Raw genomic sequence first — 20,451 nt, 5'->3', positions numbered from 1 at the left:
TGTTAGTTGTTGTTTTATAAATGGGTTCTACAGTAAAACTTATTTTGTCACCTTTTCAATCCCAATGGTTATAGAAAATTAGGTCAGTAAGGGAGGTAATTTTAACACTTAATGAGTTCAAACAGCTGAAGAAGTTCATGTATATTGAATTTTTAAAAGTTAACATTTTATTTACATGAAAAGGTAAAAACAAATGGCTTTTGAGAAGACTTTATACAGAAGATATATTGTTTCTGAACATGTTTGTCTGTGTCAAAGTTTGAGATCTTTTTGCCTGCCCCATAAGTCATTAGATTGCAATTAAACTCCACATTCATTTTAAGTAGCTGTCTTTGTAAGAATCATGCAAAATCTGAAAAATGTGATACACCCCAAAAAAGGCTACATATTTTTATTTTTGTAATTAAGTTGTTTTATGGGCCTATACTATGAAATGTGTAATTTTTCATTCAAATCTGCCAGCTCTTAGGAGATAATCGACATTGAAAATACAGTAGATTCTATTGTATTTGAGTGCCATTTACAGAGTTATCTCCCTTAATTTTGAAATCTACAGTGCATTCTATATAATTTTTATCTCCTAAGAGCACGGGTTATATGAAAAACCACATGTTATTTTCTGTTTACTATGACATTTCAAACAAAATATCAAATATAAAAATCTGTAGGCTTTTTAACCCATGGATCACATTTTGCATGATCCTTAGCTGGAGTACTACTTAATGCCTTTATTTGTATGAAGTATCTATTCCCTGTTGAATCTATGCATTATTAAAAGAAAGGTTAGTATTGATTTTTGGGGTTATGGGCCAAAAAGTGTCCTAACACAAGTATTTCATAGAATTAAACTGTATAATTGCAGTTAAAGCATAGAAATGTCTTCCGTATTTTTCCACAATAATCTATACCACAATGGGTTAGACAGGGACTGATTTTTGGGGTAAAGACGAACTTTTAAGAAATATGCATTTTCCTGGTGTAACTTGACTATAAGTGAATGAATTTCTGAGCTTGTATTACAAGGTGACATACCACCAAAGGAAGGCTAGGATTGATGTTTATGGTTAAGACTTTATCCTTGTAGGAATATAAAGGAGCCTGAAACAAGCATTTTCCTTATGTCCGTACATGTATATTAACTTGAGCACCATTCCATAAAATGTTTTATTTGGGGGGCTATGACTTGAGCCAAGTAAGATAAGGGGTCAAAAACAAGCTAGTATTTTTTTCTGATTTGAGTGGAAGCGAATGAATTGCTTTGAAATTGTACGACAAGGCGCTGTATCACCAAAGAAAGCATTTTATTCTTTATGGAATACTACAAACCCGTGATATTTTTATGCATATAAATATGCTTAAAGATCATAATTGTGGCATGGTATGGCATAAAGGCCCCAAAAGGTGTATGTCACGAACAGTATCAACCATATATACACGTTGCTAATTAGATGATTGGAAATTGTATTCATGAAATTAGCTCCCTCTCGTTCATCATTGTTTTCTCATTTTTTTATTTCCTAGTTATGAGACGTTTAAAATCGGAGGTCACGGACGTATCTGATGTGTTTAATGCCCGTATTTTATTCCGCTATTTTTCCATATACATTTACAACACGGGGCATACATGTAAATGAAAATGGACAAATTCAAACTTTGGAAGTGAAAATCCAATCCAAAACAGCGATAAACGAAAGCTGAACAGCTATCCTCAAACCACACAATCACAAACGTAGAAAATGTTAAAACTTTTTTTCTACGTAAGGAATAGGGTGTGCAGATGCTAATATAATCTCAACCTACAATTAATGTGTAAAATCATCGCCTTCCGGTCAATTCCCATATGCATTTTCACAAAACCTGAGCGTGTATTTTGTAGATAATGGCTTATTTCTTAGTTTTCGATATTATTGGATCAAAATACAACTATACCACTAAAAAGTTAATTCCTGTATTCGTCATTTACAATGAAAAAGAAGGTGATAAATGATAGTATATAATTGGAATAAAAATGCACTTGCGTTTTTACCTTCGTGGTCCTTAACTGAGCTTATAGTAAAACAGTTAACTGCTTCACTTGAGTAGGCCATACCGCTGCTTAAGGTCACCATTAATATTAATGTTAAGGAAATCTATTTCTGAAATTATATGATGTAGAAGTAAAAGAAGAACAATAAATTATAACATACTAAATATTTTACATAAGTTTCAGTTGAGTTTCTAAATAAAGTAAAATTTAGAACCAAAATATAGCCAACTGATAAACCTGGAAGAAAAATGACGTTCAGCCATTGACTGAGTCGTTTGTTTACATAACAGTATTAACATTATAGAATGACAAAGACAATAGAATTAGATTTTAGTTTTTATTGTTATTCATATGCTGCTGGCACATCAGTGAGGTATTTCTAGTGCATTATTGTCATAAGTGCAGATGTTTCTTAGGTCGGGAGAATGAACACCGGTCGCATTGACGTTGATAGAATGACTCGAGGCAACCATTTTCAAAGTTCTTCTGAAATACAACTACTATCATGGATATAGAGGAGAGAACCCATCCACCTTAAACAATGCAGTTTGACATGAGGATTCGAAACTCCTTATTTCGATCTTAGTTGCTCTGTGACATTACATGCATGTGATCAGTCGTGGTATCCCTTAAATCGTACAACCATACTTAGATAATTACCGGTATGGTAATTCTAGAGCTAAAACATGAAACTGATGGTCCGACTCTGGAAAAGAGCGCTTATACGCTTTAATTCACTTGATTTAGCAGTAGTAAAGAATAGAGACTACTGTCCTGCTTCCATGATAACAACCACACCTTTGATATTACTTAGATTTACTATTGGCAAGTAATATGAAAAATCGACTAAACATACCTAAAATGGGTCTTCTATTCTAATATGACGCGTGCTTCAAATTAAGCTCTTTAGACCACAGCCATGGTAAAAAAAAGTGGTAAACACATGACCAACATTTCGTGTAACTAATAGGCTGCCACTATTAAAAAAAATATGAAAAAACTAGTCCTATTAGAATAGAAATAATTCACGCAAACTCCCATTTCATTTTATCATTGTTTTACCACGGACTAGCCATTGATGTCGTTAATTAAGCCCTCGCTGTCGCTCGGGGTAAAACAATGCGACATAAATGTCCAGCCCGGGGTAAAGCAATGATAAAATGGAGTTTCCGTCATTTATTTCTTAAAAAGATCTTTTTTTGATATAAAAGCGGATTACATCAGAGCTGCATCGCACCCAACTGCATCATAATACCATAATACAAAAAATTACGAGTAGTTCCGTGTACCCGAACCTCCTATTATGTACATGTAGATACTCGACCCTTTTCCATGTTAATGTTATGTTATTCTTAAACGCATTGATGAATTTAGAAATTTATAAAAGGTTGATTCCGAACCAGACATACTTGAAATGGGGTTCCAGGGCATCATTCGCTCATTTTTTTTTCTTAATTGTGGTACATAATTAACAAAACTGTCCAACAAAAGAGGTGTTTAATCACCAGAAACACTACCCCTGCATCCACCACCGATTTCTACCATAAATTCCTCTTGATTCATAGATTATATAATAGGTCTACTAGTATACTTACTGAATTAAAATATATATACTATAATCACTACTTATACTGGAAGTAACTGCATACGCACATACTTTAATCAAATCATCCTTGATGTGTGGTTAATCTTAATTTTACCACCTTTTACGTCTTAATTATGCAGTTAACGTCATTTTTCTATGCATACATTTTGTCGTATCATGCTTATCAGCGTGACCTTAATAAATGGAACTTATTACTTCCCTAAAATTCTTACTTAAAATTTACGAAACGAAGATTAAGGGTTATCAAAAGGACTGCGAAATCAGCGAAAACTTATGATAAATGAAAATCCAAATCAACCAAACGCAGATGGCCGGAAAAAAAATCAAAACTGTAAGCAAAAACTCTTGAAAAGCAACTCTGATTTAAAAAAATACATGTATTTTTTAGATGAAAAAAAAACAATATATTAACTGTGTGCATCCTTTGGAAAAGAGCCCTGTACTTTCCAATTAAGTTACGTATCCCACGTCTGGTTGGAAAAGAGGAATTTCACAGTCACAAGCAACAATTATAATCTGTTGAGTCGAAATCTTGAGCGAGATTAGCATATTTATTTTAAAAGATTGTTTCGTTTCAAAGTACTAGTAACTCTAATCTGTAAGTTCTCAAAGTAACTTTCCAGTAAATAGTGGCTTACAAAAAGGATCAAAAAACGTATTTTTGACTTCAAATCAGTTAAAAATCATCTTTGGTAATTCGATCGTTTTTTATGAAAGACAATTTTTGTTTTTAAACGTAGTAGTAGAGTATTTCAATGTCATAATAAATGTACTGATAAACTAGTTCGGTCACGAAAATCAGCATATGTCGATGAAAGCATAGATGAATCCGTTACATACTATTATCTTTTTTCCTGCAGAACGCCAACATCGTAACTCACATTTGATTAAGCCGCGTCAGGTGTCTGTGATATAAACGTTTAAGGAACAAAAAGATGATTTTTATGACAACTATTTTATCCCATAATTCTTCAAAGAACAACTTTTTCAATTAGCAAGTCAACAATTTGCCACGTATAATTAGTTATCTTGTTTACCCAAATGACAATAGAAGACTTCCCGCTGTGATCTTTTAATTAGGGAGGAATTTTTTCTCAAGTAGGAGTTCGGAATATTTATACGAGAGAGAAACCTATCTGATTGCGTATTTACTTCCTGGAATGCGGCTTTGGAATTTTATTGTTCTCTCTTTTCTGGCACTGCTAACGAGAGGGACATTCGGATGTAAGAATAATGGAAGTAAAGGAACACTCTCTTGGAGATTGAAACTGCTAAGACGCGTATCGACATACTTGAACCCGAAATTGAGACTGCTAAGTTTGAAGAATAGGGTTCATAGTGGTCTGAGCGAGGATAAAGAATTTGGGAGGATTAAAGAGAGTGAAAAAAATGATCGTCATGTTCCTAGAATAGGTAAATCTATTTTATTAATTATCATTTGGTTTAATCGAGCCAGAGAATAATAGCGGGACACCGTATTCAAAAAATTATATGTCGTAAATTTTATGTTCTCTATATCTCCCTAATAAGTTGTTTATTCTAAAAAGTTATTTATTGAAACGCCTAAATGTGCAAAGATATATATGATATTTCCAAATGACGACTTCCAGTTTTGAAGTGTTTTCAAGATGAATCCAGATATTTAAATTATTTAGAAAAGTGCCAAGACAAACCACACCAGAATTCAACTTGAGACCCTGCTGAGAAATAAATACATTAATGAACTCATCTGTGCTATCCCGTTACCAAAGATAATTAGTGCCAGTAGGGGGTAGACCGGAAATTTTTGGGGTATTTTCTTGGCATGGAGAAATGTTCGAGAGACTGAATACTTGTAATAATAATATGACGAAACCGACAAATTATAATATGTTTTCCTATTTCGTTTTGGGAACATAATAATTGCATGAAAACTACAAACAACATTTATAATTTGTCTGTGTTAAAAAAGTCCTTTTTAGATTTTTTTCCTAATATTTGTGAACATTTATTTTCTTTTTAAAATAGCGGAACTTTTGATCGAATTCCTTAATATGTATGCTAGTTGTTCCACAACGTTAAATGGCGCTCAATTTTGTACCAAGTTCGGTTTGCTTGGACACGGTTCAAAACTGTATTCTAGCCAGATTTCATTTTTTAATTAACATTATATTTATTTTTTTCTAATTATTGCGGTTGTAATTATATACAATAATCGGATACCGTTGTTTACTATTTAACACCCCCCCCCCAAAAAAAAAAAAAGTTTATACAAAATAAAGAAAGTGTCTCTGATGTGCAAATTTCTAAAGTCTATAATATGCCGCCAAGACAAACCACTCCGTAATCAAACGATAGTCCCTCCTGAGAAAATAAATGCATTAATGAACTTATCTGTACTATCCCGTTACCAAAGATATTTACTACCTGTAGGGGGCAGACCAAACATTGTTTGGAGTATTTCTTGGCATGGCGGGTGCATGTGTGCGTGTGCAGGGGGTGGGGGTCTAGGTAATTATACGCCCAGTTTTGCAAAGCAATGACATAATAAATACAATAATCCGGATTCCAGAAGCGTACAGCGAGACGTATGCTCTGATTGAGTACTAGTTTCACTTTTGCTCAGCCTACTATATTCAGTTATGTGGTTTTTAGAATTAAGAGGAAATTGTTGAAGAATCCAAAATTTAAAATGTTCCAATGACAGTCACCACTTGTATAGATGTTTGCTTTCAGAGAAAATATTTTGATCGAAATTGGTTTGTATTGAACAGAAATGCTGTTTTCATGTTCAGTAAGCAGTTATTCGACACCACTTTCAACGTTTCATTACTTATATAGATAAGTATTTTTTTCTAATTTAACGGGTTGATCGGTCGGTCACTATAAGGCCTTTCAATATATTTTGTGACTCACATAATTTACTAATGAAATGTGTTTCTTTATTGAAAACGAAGTTTTATTACAATTCATGCAGGTGTTATGAATAACGAAAATTAATGAATATTTGAACAATAAGCCCAATTTTTTAAAAAGAGCTTACTTTATCACACGTATTTTATGTAAAAAATAAAATCCAAAAACACTTATATCTATTTCTATCGACAACTCATGGCAAAAATTTAAAGGTTTGGTTTAAAAACACACCTCAACGCCTCACAAGTTCTCAGAAATCTGAATAAAGGTAATAGTTTATGATACCATTATAACATTCTATTAACAGTTTTACTTATGTACACATCATATGATTCAGTTTTCGTTTGACTTTAATATATGAAAATTTTAACCTTCAGAAAGTAATAAAAAAAAAATAATCAAGAAATAACCGACCTAAAGCTGATGTTTGTGAGTCTACACCATTCTTACGCTCCGTTTTTTTCTTCTCGCATTGGCCATGAAACAAATTAGCGTCAACATGAAACAAGGCCTCTGGGAATAACAGGTACACACCCCTTTAATCCTACAGAAAAAAAAGCTGAAATGTGAAAATATTTAATTATTCCTATGCAGAATATTTTATTAACCCTTTTTGTGATTATAAATCTTTTTGAACTTTATTTCTTTATGTTAATTCTGTCCATTGATTAGGATTTGTGGTGTTTTAATCAAAAGATATCAAATAACCTAAAGCCAGTAAAGCAAACATTAATTACGTTTACAGAAAGAAAGAAAACATGTTGTAGAGTTTCAGACTACCACAGCGACAATGTCATGGCTATATTTTAAGGGGCATCGTGGAAGACAAGGATACAACACATTTGAATAAAATTGTAGGTTAATGCATTAGTTTAGTCTACTATGACGTTACGCACGCTATTGTGGCACATTCGGTAACATCAGAATTCGACGTTTGTCGACATTTTTCGTTTCTTGCTTGCTTGTTTATTGAAACACGTGTACAGTAAAGCAAACTATACAATAATTTTTTATTGGTAGCAATATTTAAAACACCTTGAACATTTCTTAAAAAATCGAAAAGATTGATTATCAGTACTACCGGTAAATTAAATTTGCAAATGCGTGGAATGCAACCGCCACATATATGCACACTATGTCTGTCTAGAGAGGGAACGTAATAACTTTTCCTGCGATAAGTTAAAATGTGCATTTTGATATACATGTATGATTTTATGTTACAAGTACCAATAGAAGAATTTGGAACTTTCACAAATTAGTATTTCGATTGAAAGAACTTTCTATCCATCTGAAAATCGGGCTTTCATCAACACCCATTAGATAGTTGATTGATTTTCTTTTCATTTGCTCATTTGCGTTTTCCAAAATAAAAAAAAATGTTTATGACTCCCTTTTCTGTATTCATTTTATCTATTAGCATTCTACTTTTCTATACCTTTTTAAAGTTCTGTCAACTCTATTTTGCGTTACCGTCATTCCACTCCGATCGAATTCCTATAAACTACAATAATTTATTCTATTCTTTTTTGGTTAATTCTTTCGTTTGTTGATAACTCAAAATGCAGATACTTTTAGTCTTTTTATATCCCTTTGATTTCGATTTTTTTGCCTCTTTCAGTTTTTATTGCAGAGACAAGTATAAGTGTCTAGTTCTTGTTATCTAAAGCGAAAATTATTTCCGTTTCATTTCCCCATTTCCCGATCGACGAAAAACGCTCCAAACGTTCAAAAAGTGAAAGATCGACAAATCGCTAGACATTTGTTTTTGTTCGAATTTTATCCGTTTTAAACGGTTTAAACCATAAAAATTAAATATGTGTATTCCTAAGTGTATGTACGATTATAAAGTATTATTATTTCATAGAATTAATTGCCAATTGATTGTAGAATTGCGTTGGAGCATGACATTTTCTCAACGAACCCGGAAAATATTGACATCTGACATTTCGCTAGACATTTTCAAAAAGACGTAACTTTTTTGTTTATAATGAAAATATTATCAGATGTCGACGTAGAGTTGCTGAAAGGAACTATTAATCGGAAAAGAATATTGTGTAAATAAGTTCTTACATTGGGAGATGATGAATTGAGCGACATTTTGCATTTTTTTAATTTGAGCGACATGATCTTTTCAGCGACAAAACACATATAAATTGAGCGACTTTTTATTTTTTAAATTCAGCGACATTTACCTGAGAAAAATACTTATTACCTCTTCCGTTAGTCAGTTTCCCCTGCTCACCACGGGGAGGTGGAAGTAGGATTTTGAGCAGGATATGGTGTTTGTTTATTGTTCAATGAAACCACATAGTTTAGATAAAATACTTTACAATTGTTAAAAATAATGTACTATTAAAAACTTCTATGTACACAATCGTTATAAATTGATGACCGGCTGAGACTTGTATGCCATAAGTTTAACGAACTCAAGTCTTGAGATATCGCCTGCTCTGTACTGTTCCTGGAATTCACGCATCTGCTGCACATTTGACTTTTCGTTAATAGTCAAAAGCATTGGTCGCATAGAAGCTCTTATCTTAAGACTGTTGTATGTCTGGATAAGTTTGACCTTCTCCAAAAAATCATAAATGTTCGGATGATGGCTATAAAACATTTCACTAAACTGCTTGTGAAAAGACTCGCATCCGTTTGTTGTCCGTTTAACATCAAGTCTTGGTTCTGACCAAATCATCGGAGGATATCGTGAGGTTGCCTCTGTATAGTTATGCACAATATAATGTTTTTTCAACACAGCCACAATAGCGTGCGCAACATCTATATAAAAAAAGCTTTGTGTCTGAAAACGAAATTTGAGCAAAATAAAGAAACAACAATTTTTTATATCAGTCACCGAGAATGCAATTATATAAGGGAGATAAATGTAATTAAAGTTCCAGATATTTATCTTGAAGATATCTTGAAGTTTCCATTATCTTACTGAAATTTGAGTATGAGGAAACCAAGAATCGACTGTGTAGTATATTCCAAAAGAATTAAAACAGAAAGACAATTTCACTTAACCGTCGCCCCGTGCGGTGTCAATTGAATAGACCCGCAGCAGCACTAATTAAGCTTCTCGTAGAAGGCGTTCAGAAACGGCGCTCAACCCACAGTGCAACTGGGTTGTATGTCCCTGGTGGTTGAACGTTGGTAACAATGCTCCATGTTGGGGCCGTCAGACCATAATACAGAAAACCTAACCGCAAACCACAGTGGTGCAGCGTGTTGGGAAAGATTCCACCTTCCTTGTACGTTGATGAACCCAGCTACGGTAACCGACCATACCCACCTTTCCCTATTTCCAGTGGCAATCCAAATTCATTGACCTTGTTATTCTTGTGCCCAATCCCATTTTCATTTCATTTACATCATTTTGTGTTCATTTCATCACCCATTTCATGTTCATCGCCTGGATATAGCTAAAATATTGCTGCTTTGGCGTTAAACACAAATCAATCAATCAACCAATCACTCTACAATCAAATAACGTAGAGTTGAAACCAGCATTGTATTTTAACTACAACAATGGATGACTTCAGCTTATAAGACTATCCTCTTCTGTTAAAACCAGGGGCTGGCCCAGGTGAAGGCGTAATGGGCGTACCCCTTTACTTTTCAATGAAAACGTAAACTGCTAAATTTGTATTGAATATGGCAATTTATCATAATTATTCATTAAACATGTCATAAATTGGTTTCTTTTTATACTATTCTCGTAATTACACATCCTTCATAAAGTCATGAATCCGTCCCTGAGAACAGTGGCTAAATCACATTTAAGTACAAACCCATTAAAACGACATCCTTTTTACCCTTTGTACTTGAAGAGTGACATGAGGCAGGTGTAACCTGAAAGAGGACGAAGTTCAATATATTGATATTTAAAAAAATGTTAATGCTATTTACAATTTTACATCTACTACAGTCTGTCAACCAACTCCTGATATTCCTAATTAATCCTGATTTTGAGCAATTCCTGATTTTTTCCTAGATTTTCCAGAGAAACTCCTGACAGCTCCTGATTTTGAATCTTTGCACCACAAAAAAACGAATTGTAAATTATATATATATATATTATAGTGTTATACAAGTAAAACTGAATGTATATTGTGAAGAATGATATTGTGTATTTATTTGGTTGTTCGTTTAGATTCAAATTGTGACTTTATATATCCGTTACTAAGTATTTCAACCAAAGTGTAATAACTAATAAGTGTTTCTTCTCAAATTGCTACATTTCTAGAAAGAGAGGCTCTCAGTTCTTTTAAGAAATCAGGCTCTCAGTTCTTTTAAGGTCAAAGGTTAAATTCGCAAAGACTACCATTCTGAGGGCTTCGTACTCTATTACAACTACCGCATTTTATTTTTGTTCATGTTCCAACCTAAACCCATTTTTAACAGCGAAACTGTTATTTTTAGCAGACACTGAAAGCTATTTTCTGGGGGTATCGGCATTTTATAAACCTCCTACAAATTTGTCTAATTGTCAAAGCAAATGTGTGTAAATAGTGCATGTTTTGGTTTTAAACTTGCAATTATTATTTGGAATAGCAGATTTCATATAGTAGAATTCAGAGAGACCAAATGATAAAAAATAAGATTATTTATTTTATGCAACCAACGTGCATTAGTTTTTTTTTCACTTTTTGTTTGGTCGTCTTCCTAAATTGAAGTATCATATCAAAAACAAAACAGCAAGCAAACAAACGAAACAAAAAAAAAAGAACAAAAAAAAAGTTGCTCACCGATATTTTGTTGTTATGTGTTATTACAGCTTATTGGCTCTCCTGATCGTGACTTGTGTGAGGCATTTCGGAAATGCTTGAAACAATTCTTTTCATTGCATCATTGCATCTTACATTTAAGGAGGGTAACCTAGGGTAAGGGAAATAACTCTTGAAATCAATGATATGTTTGTATCATATTCAATTTCACCATTGCTCATCAGGCCTTCATATGAAACAAAATAAAATTAATCCAAGTTACTTTGACGCTTACATGAGATTGATGTAAAATGCTGAATATAAACATTCCAGTGATTTGTAAGAGTCGTGGTTCTTACCTTAGGTCTACCTCCTTACGCCAGAACCTTAACCTTGGCTTTCTATTTACTTTTCTTTGGACTTTCTTTTGAGATCAGTCGCAAAATAGTGATAATTTTGATGTTGAAAATATGAAGATAACGACTTCAGTCTCATTACGTTAATATACAACTTTTCTACCACTATAGACATCTACATTGTTCAATATAATGTATAAAAAGGTGGACTTAATTTTAAAAGCAGCATTGAAAAAGAGTTAAGTTTCAGCAGTAACCTTCTTATTTACGTAAATATTCAATATGTTATTACTTTTGGTACTATTAATTAACATTAAGGCTTGTTTGTTTGATCAAACGAAAAGACCAAACAATGTCTCTGATGGGCCTGTTTTTCTCTCAAGAATAATACGTGATGAGTAAAATATATTTCTCAATTGCACTTATAATTGTAAGTGCCCATAGATATATCATTCGATTGTGATAGCACCTAACATTACATTGATTTTATTCCCAGAACGACTAACAAGGTCGTATTACTATATACCAGTACTGTTACTAGTAAAATGACATACATGTAGCTTGGGCATGTTTGCACATCATGCTGTTATTTCTTGTCAGATGTAACGCGACTACCCCTTCGAAATACAACACTTCATCGTTTTTGTTATACCCACTTGTACCGACTGTTGTTACTAGTACTGTACTGCATGCAATATCACGTACGGTGAGCAACTATTTTAACAAATATTAAGATACATATATTTAATCATGGTTATTTACAACATTGCTTTCAAGCGGAAGATAGGTTTCGCATTCTTCATGATTTGACAAAAATAATGCTTATGATAATTTGAATTTAGATAATGAGGAAATGTGAAGGCAATGAGGCAGAATATAAACACAATGACAAATTAAATATCACAGTAAAAATCAGGTCTCCACTAAATTACATGTTATGAATCGGTTGCTTGATTATCTAATATGACTCATTTGGCATATTGGAACATTTCAGAAACCCACATATCCGTGTTTGTAAACCGCCTAGCTGAACATTTGGTAGCACACTTACCTCGAATGTGGGAGATTACGGGCCGTCGTAGGTTCGATCGCCAGCCGACCCAGACTCGCGTGACTATGAGTAAGAATGATGACTGATTCCCTGAGTATCCGATTAATGTTGACTGTTCTTTGCTTTTTGGACTTACCGCATTTTGATAAACCCATTAAAATGCTGTTTTAATGATATAGATTGTATTGGAATATCTCTTCATACGACATTAAAATTTACCAGGTATGATAGACCTACCTGCTTTGCACGACTGCAAAAAGGGATAGCAGCTGCATATTCGTGTCAGTTTGATTCTCTCAAAGATTCAGATACCAGTAGTTGAAGTTCAAAGACGCTTAAAAACAGTTGTCTGTTTTTATGCAAAATCAGAGTAAATGTATACACTAATTTATTTCATAGTTACTACATATCAACACTTGAATCTATCCCTCTTTAGAATGATACCAAGTATATACATGCAAATAATAATAATAATAAACGGAAGTTAACAGACGCAAACGACAGGATAATACCAATATGCGTGCGCACAACTGTTTGCGGTCGTATAAAAAACGATTTTCTAAGATCTAACAACCTGTCAAGCGAGTTAAATGATCGTTAACACATCGGTAATATATGTCAAGTATTGCAGCTTGATCGCAAACAGATGATGTTAAGGATCTCGCGATCAAATATTTGTTAATTTTGATATATTTTCGACAATTTCAGCAAATTTGAAACTTTCACAAACACACATCGGTATAATTTCACTTTGTGAAGCTGCTGTTTTAAATTAAACTTGTATCTGTAATGTTTGTTTTGTTTTGTTTTTTTTTTTGTTTTTTTTTTGTTTTTGTTTTGTTTTGTTTTTTTTTTGTTGTTTCAAACCTACAATACAACCTATTGTTACGTTTAATGTTTTATTTGACTAATTGGACTAAGTATCATTCCACAAGCCCTCAGTAGTTTTTTTTCGCGTTGTATCATATGTCACAAATATTCCGTCTAACTTAAACGGTTTATGGAGAATGTCATTATTTTCTTCTGACATTTTGTTTGTTGAAATTTTTAGTTCATATGTTTTTATTTAGAATAACATACTATCTACGAACTAAAGTATAAATGTAGAAGTTTAAATAGGTAATGAGTGTTTAGCATTTTGAAATCGGAGTGCTATCTCTCTTTGATATTTTTGTTCTCGTTGATATTACTGGCGATGTCTATTACGACAGAATCAGTTTCATATGATGTGGGCTAAGATCGCAAGAACTAACAGCCGCGTATTTCGGTATTTTCTTATGTTTACTAACTTTGAATAATATAAAACTGCTGGACGGCAAATTCGGATTGAATGTCTGATGCATAAGACGTCATAACACCCCTCGTCTAATAGAAATTTCTGTCTAGTTACTTGCTGTTTAATTTGTTTTACAGCTTTACAATAATTAAGGAGGTAGACCAAGGGTAAGGGACACAACTCTTACAAATCATTGGAATGTTTGTATGCAGCATTTTACATCAATCTCATGTAAGCATCAAAGTAACTTGGACTGATTTCATTCTGTTTCAAATGGAAACTTGATATGCTTTGTTGAAATTCAATATGATACAAACATATTACTGATTTCAAGAGTTATGTCCCTTACCATAGGCCTACCTCCTTTAGATCAACTGTTGTATGATCTCAATTGTTATCAATAATTTTAAAAAAAAATACATGTATATGTAGTTAAATGTCCCGGATGTCGGACACCACGCTACTGACTGTGTATCATATAAACAAATGTAGCTAGCTTGGCCGTGTAGTCACGAAAATGGAAATGAAGCTTACCATCCAAGTTGAAGAAAATATGGAGATATGAATTTGTTTCGGTAAATGCTGTTGGAAACATCGATTGGGAAGGGAAATCAGAGGAACCAGAATTCAAACGGTATTCAAAATAAACATAATCCATTTTCAAAATGAACATAGTTCAAGCGAAAATGACTAGCAGAGGAAAGTTGACACATACAACAAAGAACATGAAATAACCAAGACAGTGTACTTACGTACAAAGAAACAGAAGTATAAATGAGCAATGCAAACTCAGCTTAAAATGGAAACATGGACCAGGTACACCGGTAGGGAAAGCGTCCTCTGCTTTTCTAGAAATACTAGCCAGGTTGCTCATTAAAAGTCACTTTATGGGCAAGTGAAAGAAGAAAGAAAAACTTGGTCACGATGAACAAATCTGTTCTTATGGCGAAATCTAGAATAAGGATTTTTTTTAATGTTAGCTTACCTAGACTCGAAGTTCCAGAGTTTGATACATTCATCGAGAAACTTAAAAAAGACGACACGACTTAAATATATCGGTTAATAATAACCGGGTTTTTGTTGAATAAATATAAATGTAATTTCCGTTGATAACAAAATCAGTTTACATATTTTTTTCGTTCCCTACCGTTTAAAACATTTTTTCAGAAGAAAGATATCATAGATAAGCGGCCTCACTTAAGACAATGTAGGTGGAATTCATCCCGGGAATTCATCAGATTATGTTTTGTAGTAATGCTTTTTTTGCTCTTTTGTTTAGAGGAACACGATTGTATATTTTAGATTAACAAATTTCTATCGAGGTAATCAAGTTAATCTTGACGAAAAGGGACTATTGAATTATATGATTAATGTATAGAAATAGAAAAGAATACAAATAAAATTTGTCAGATATTTAAGCCATGGAGTCTCATTAAATTCTTCTTTGTTATCAATGATAGTAACGGTGGGAGTTTGTCTATCGTGTTGTACAACGCTAAATAAGGACCTGTCTCTTTACTACTTGGACAAAAAAAATAAATTGATATTTTAGAATTTTACTACAAAATTCGATTCACCAAAAGAATTCAATTGAATAACCAATAAGAAGTCTTTATTGGTCTATGGGATCGGAGATTTTTTTTTAAGATACAACACTTCTATCCTTGAAGTATATACACGATCTATGCTATCCCCGGACACCATCAGAGAATCATAAATTCACTGCACATTACATAAAGCACTTCTGTATTTAGTCAGTCACCATCTTCCAATTATATGTTATATTTATATAACAAATTGGCTACAAATTGTCATTTATTGCTTTTCAAGTAACTCTAACGAGCAGTCATCCGACAATTCGACTTGCAGAGACTTTTGTATGCCTTATCATAAAAACCATTTCACCAATTGAAAGTTTTTTTCTATCTATAATAGTTTTCATGATAAATGGCTGAAAACTACAATCTTTCGCCTTTCAAGGGCAAAAACTTTAACAAGGAGTCGTCCAACAACTTCGATCCAAAAAGAGTTTTGTAAGCCTTATCATAAAGATCATTTCCTCAATTGAAAGGTTTTTTTTTTTATCTATCATAGGTTTCAAGAAAAAAGGCTGAAAACTGCATAAACACCACATTTCACTTTTTTTAGGAAAATAACTCTAACAAGGAGTCGTCAGACAACTTCAACCAAAAAGACCTTTGCAGGCCTTATCATGAAGATCATTTTATCAATTGAAAGTTTTTCTATCTATTACAATTTTCAAGATATTAACTGAATACTGCAGAAATTGTCACATTTCGCTATTTCAAGGACAATAACTCTAACAAGGTGTTTTCCGACAACTTTAACACGATAGAGGCGTTTGTAAAGCTCTTCAAGCCGAAGAAAGTCACGTTTATTTTCAAATATTGAGATGTATGTAGAAATATGTGATTTGACGATATCAACAGCGGTCAAGTTTTTTGACGGAACAAAAGTCTAAACAACTTTTGTGCATAATACCCCAAGGGAATATCCTTGCATAGTTTCATATAATTGCGCTTAGTCGTTTCAGAGAAGAAGATTTTTGAAAATTTGTTAACAAACGACGACGACGACAAACGACGGACGCCAAGTGATGGAAAAAAGCTCATATGGCCCTACGGACAGGGTGAGCTAAAAACGTGTTATTATAATATAGTGATATAGTGCACTGCATACTAAATTGCTAAATATACTTAAATCTTGCTTCCATTTTAGAGTGCGAAAAATACCAGGGTTCAGAAGACTTAATAGCATGTCCAACACCTGATGCCTACAAAAACTTTTATTGTATAGAAGACCGACACCTTTGTGACCATGTTTTAAACTGTCCAAATGGAGAAGACGAGAACTTGATTGGCTGTATGTTTTTCAGATGGGTAGGTACACATATACTGGTATTACAATTGGCTGTATACATGTATCTGTCAAAAGGGACGTGATTAAAGAAACGGATTGGTTGTATTCACATAATGGTTAGTACGAAATGCAATTGTTTGAATATGAGACTATACAATTTCGATTTCATTGATTATAAACAATGGTCCGACATGGCGTTATTTCGCGATTTAGTTTGTAAAAGCTTGAAACTACTACACACGGAGTTAAGTACTGCCTAGACCACTAAAATTTGAAATAAATGGAACTACTCCTATTTCCACTTACTGATGTTGGAATGCCCCTAAAATTTCAAATGTTCAAATCCTATGACATCGACTTATCCAGTAGCACAAGGTTTACTATGTCAAATCGGTCACAATTCTGCTACCAAGAAGATTTTTGGTTGTTTAATAAAAAAAAACTATTTTACCGCCAAATTTCGTATCTGAAATGTATTTGAATGTTATAAATCCTACCGAATATTCGTTTATTCTTAAATTGAGAAGAAGCGATCTTTCAAGGTTATGAGTCGTCACACAACTTGGACCTCAAGGACTATTGTAGGCCTTGTAATAATGATTATTTCATCAGTTAAAAGTTTCTTACGGTCTCTTTAAGTTTTCAAAATATGCACTAATACCCAAAACATCGTCTTTTTTTCTGCCTTTTCAGTAATTACACTAATATGAAAGTAGTCTTTACACAATTTGGACCCTATGAAAACTGTCATAATCCCTGGCATCAGGGACATTTCAGTAACTGAATGTTTTATATATATATAATATATATGTGACGACTCAGGGAATTTTTCAGACCTTTCTATACGTTTACATATCTTCCCTGTATCAATTTGATCCGATGGAGCAGTGTAGTGAATAGAGTCGTCACATTCTAAGACGTTTGTATAATATTGATTTGTTGTGACATGCATTATTAATTTGATCCTCTATCCTACATAATAACACCTAGATGAACTGTCCCGTACTACCATACATCGTGTACTAAGTTACAGCCCTAGATTAATCCTACGAGGAGGTATCACCCGGCCAGCGAAAGCTATATTTTTATATAGCCTAGCTGGCCGAGTAGTCTAGGGCGCTGGACTTAGTGCAGGTGGTGTTGCCATAGATGTCACAGCGGTACGAGTTCAAGTCCCGCGGAGGGAACGACAAAAATTTGCTTCGCAAATTTGACAGTTCTAACATCGTTGGGAATTTTTCTGACCTTTTTATAAATATATATATATATATATATTTCTACATTTCGAGGGCAATAACATTTATAAGGACAAGTCTTACAAGTTGGACCATTAAGGCCTTTTAGGCCTTGTCATAAGGGTCGTTTCACCTACTAGTATTGAAAATTGACTTCTATCTAGTACGGTTCTGGTGACCACATTGGTAATAAACCCATGAGCTGTTTCAGAGACGTTTTTAGGAGAATTGACGACAGACGACGACGGACGCAAAGTGCTTTCGAATTCAGCTCTTCGGCTACATCACGAGGAGTTTTTCCTCTATTCGGTCGAGTAACATCGAAACACATCCATTGGAATGATTACAATTGCTCATACTGGACGTATCTCCATGTTACTCAAGCGAATAGAGGTGAAACTCCGCGGGAGGTATTCGAAAAGATAAATTCGAAAGCTCCAAAATACCATAATAAAAACAGAAAAAGATCGAAGGGAGAACATTAATGAATATTAGAATTGCGCTTTAATATCAAAGTCCGAAACAACTAAATATATATAAAAGAATTTCTCAAGCATCATGCGCCTGTGACGAAAAATAGACTCCCAGCACCACAATTGAAGCTGGGCGATAACAGTCTAGTTACCTGAAAACAGTCCCAATAAAGTATATATTGTTACCTTATACAGAAGTACAGACTTATAAATTGTTGTATCAATCCAAAACGTATTAATTGTAACACAGTGACCAATTAAACAGTTTCCCGGGTGTTGAACACTGGTCACAAGAAAGCAACATATCTATTGTGTCTGCTTAATTTAAGTTGAGCACTTACATTATTGAATGAAAAGATTACATAAGAAAACAAGAGTGAATGATTGAGTGTTGCACACTGCACCCTTCGTTTTATGAAGATCATGGATGTAGTCAGACGGTTAGTAAAACAAAATTGGGTTGCTTTTAGCACATTGGATTCTTCCTGATTGAAGTATTTTCATTTTGGATTTTGCTGTATTCTGGAAGTTTGCAATTAATTATAAAAACCTAGTGTTTCTGACTAGAAAATAAAATAATGTTTTGCTTTCCATTTTTGCAGGCAAACTCATTATTTCGGAAAGTGGAAGAAGTCCTTGTAAATGATTGATGACTGAGATTCATGCGCACTTTTAACACACAATTCTATAATGTGTGATATATGCAGATCATAAAAAACTAATGGGCACATTATACTGAGAATTTATGACAATGGAATTATGATATGGCCTACAGGTATTTGCATTTTAATTGGTGATTCTGTTTATGCAACTTCTTCCAAGCCAATAAAGCAGTAATTATTGAGGTGTGCAGATTATTGTACTTTTTATGTCCCAAGGTCACCATTCAGAGTACAGCTACACAGACTTCACCATAGAATTAATCTCAGAGTTGTTGGCAATGAACATGTTTCCAAAATAATGTAATTAAGTGTTGTTCAGTGAATATATCTACGAATTTATACATCATCACCTAGAACGTACTGTAAATTCAGAAATCGTGTGTGCAATAATTATTGCGATTAGGTATTTTATAAACAAGTACTATCTTAAAAAAAGATAGCTAACGCAGTCAAATTTTATCTTTTTCGGTGTTCCGGTGTTCGTTCTATTCGAGTTTCTGAATAATTAAATATAATAAAGGCACTGGACAGTAGCCCATACATTTTTTTACTGCAAATGTCCTAGCCATTTTAATAATACTTTTTTTTTACTTCAAAATGCATTTGCAATCTTATGAAAGCAGACTAAGCAATGATTTCGCGGCACAGTGTATACAACAAGAACAAGGTTTCCTAAGAATGTATTCGACCGGGAACTGTATATCACGACCTTATTTATTTCCGTTTCACATCACTTATGCAGGAGCTGTACATTAAAGATCTAAACAAAGTACGCAATATTATGACTAATAAGGAGAACATAAGGAAAATATACGATCATGAGTGCAAAAGGATTAGGTGAAACTTTTTTCGTTAAAAGTTGATTATAGGACGTTCATATTTCGTGTAATGATTTATATCAATCAAAAAGGTTTTCTTTACGTTATAATTCAAAACAGTAGTACGACCGGCGAATGAAACTCCCACAGCATCAGTGATGTCAAATACGTCACATTTGCTAAGATAAGTCAAGTTTCATCTTGAAAATATCCAATATGTAAAAGAAAAACGTTTCTTAAATCATTTTTTTCCTTTGCTTCTTGATCGGAACTTCAACAAATGAAATAAAATATATAAATAACAAAATAACCTAATTCGATCGTCAACTGTAGGACTACATACTCATCTGTTATAATTTATTACTCATATGAGCTACGAAGTTTTTTCTCTCTCTAAAAACGGACACGAATATCCTATGAAAAGAGAGTAATAAAAGAAGATATAGCAATTACGGCGACATTTCTATAGC

The 20,451-nt window shown here is 33.4% G+C and overlaps 1 protein-coding gene across 1 annotated transcript; it reads left to right on the top strand.

The window, feature by feature from the left end:
- The first annotated feature begins 4,516 nt into the window (after positions 1-4,516).
- On the top strand, positions 4,517-19,345 carry LOC148614221 (uncharacterized). Its single transcript, XM_088586170.1, has 3 exons — positions 4,517-5,045; positions 16,653-16,813; positions 19,104-19,345. The coding sequence occupies exons 1-3, from the start codon at positions 4,793-4,795 to the stop codon at positions 19,149-19,151; spliced, it is 462 nt and encodes a 153-aa protein (XP_088442296.1). The 5' UTR covers positions 4,517-4,792; the 3' UTR covers positions 19,152-19,345.
- The last annotated feature ends 1,106 nt before the right edge of the window (positions 19,346-20,451 follow it).

The sequence above is a fragment of the Perna viridis genome, chromosome 6, assembly GCF_037379345.1.
Source record: "Perna viridis isolate PV_CMFRI_1.1 ecotype Kerala chromosome 6, ASM3737934v1, whole genome shotgun sequence".
Taxonomy (NCBI): domain Eukaryota; kingdom Metazoa; phylum Mollusca; class Bivalvia; order Mytilida; family Mytilidae; genus Perna; species Perna viridis.
Note: the sequence above shows the minus strand (reverse complement) of the source record. Positions and strands in the feature narration are given on the sequence as shown.

Coding starts and splice junctions, on each gene's coding strand:
- LOC148614221 (XM_088586170.1), top strand. CDS start 4,793: ATGCGGCTTTGGAATTTTATTGTTCTCTCTTTTCTGGCACTGCTAACG. Junction 5,046..16,652: donor TCGTCATGTTCCTAGAATAG/GTAAATCTATTT, acceptor CTTCCATTTTAG/AGTGCGAAAAATACCAGGGT. Junction 16,814..19,103: donor GCTGTATGTTTTTCAGATGG/GTAGGTACACAT, acceptor CCATTTTTGCAG/GCAAACTCATTATTTCGGAA.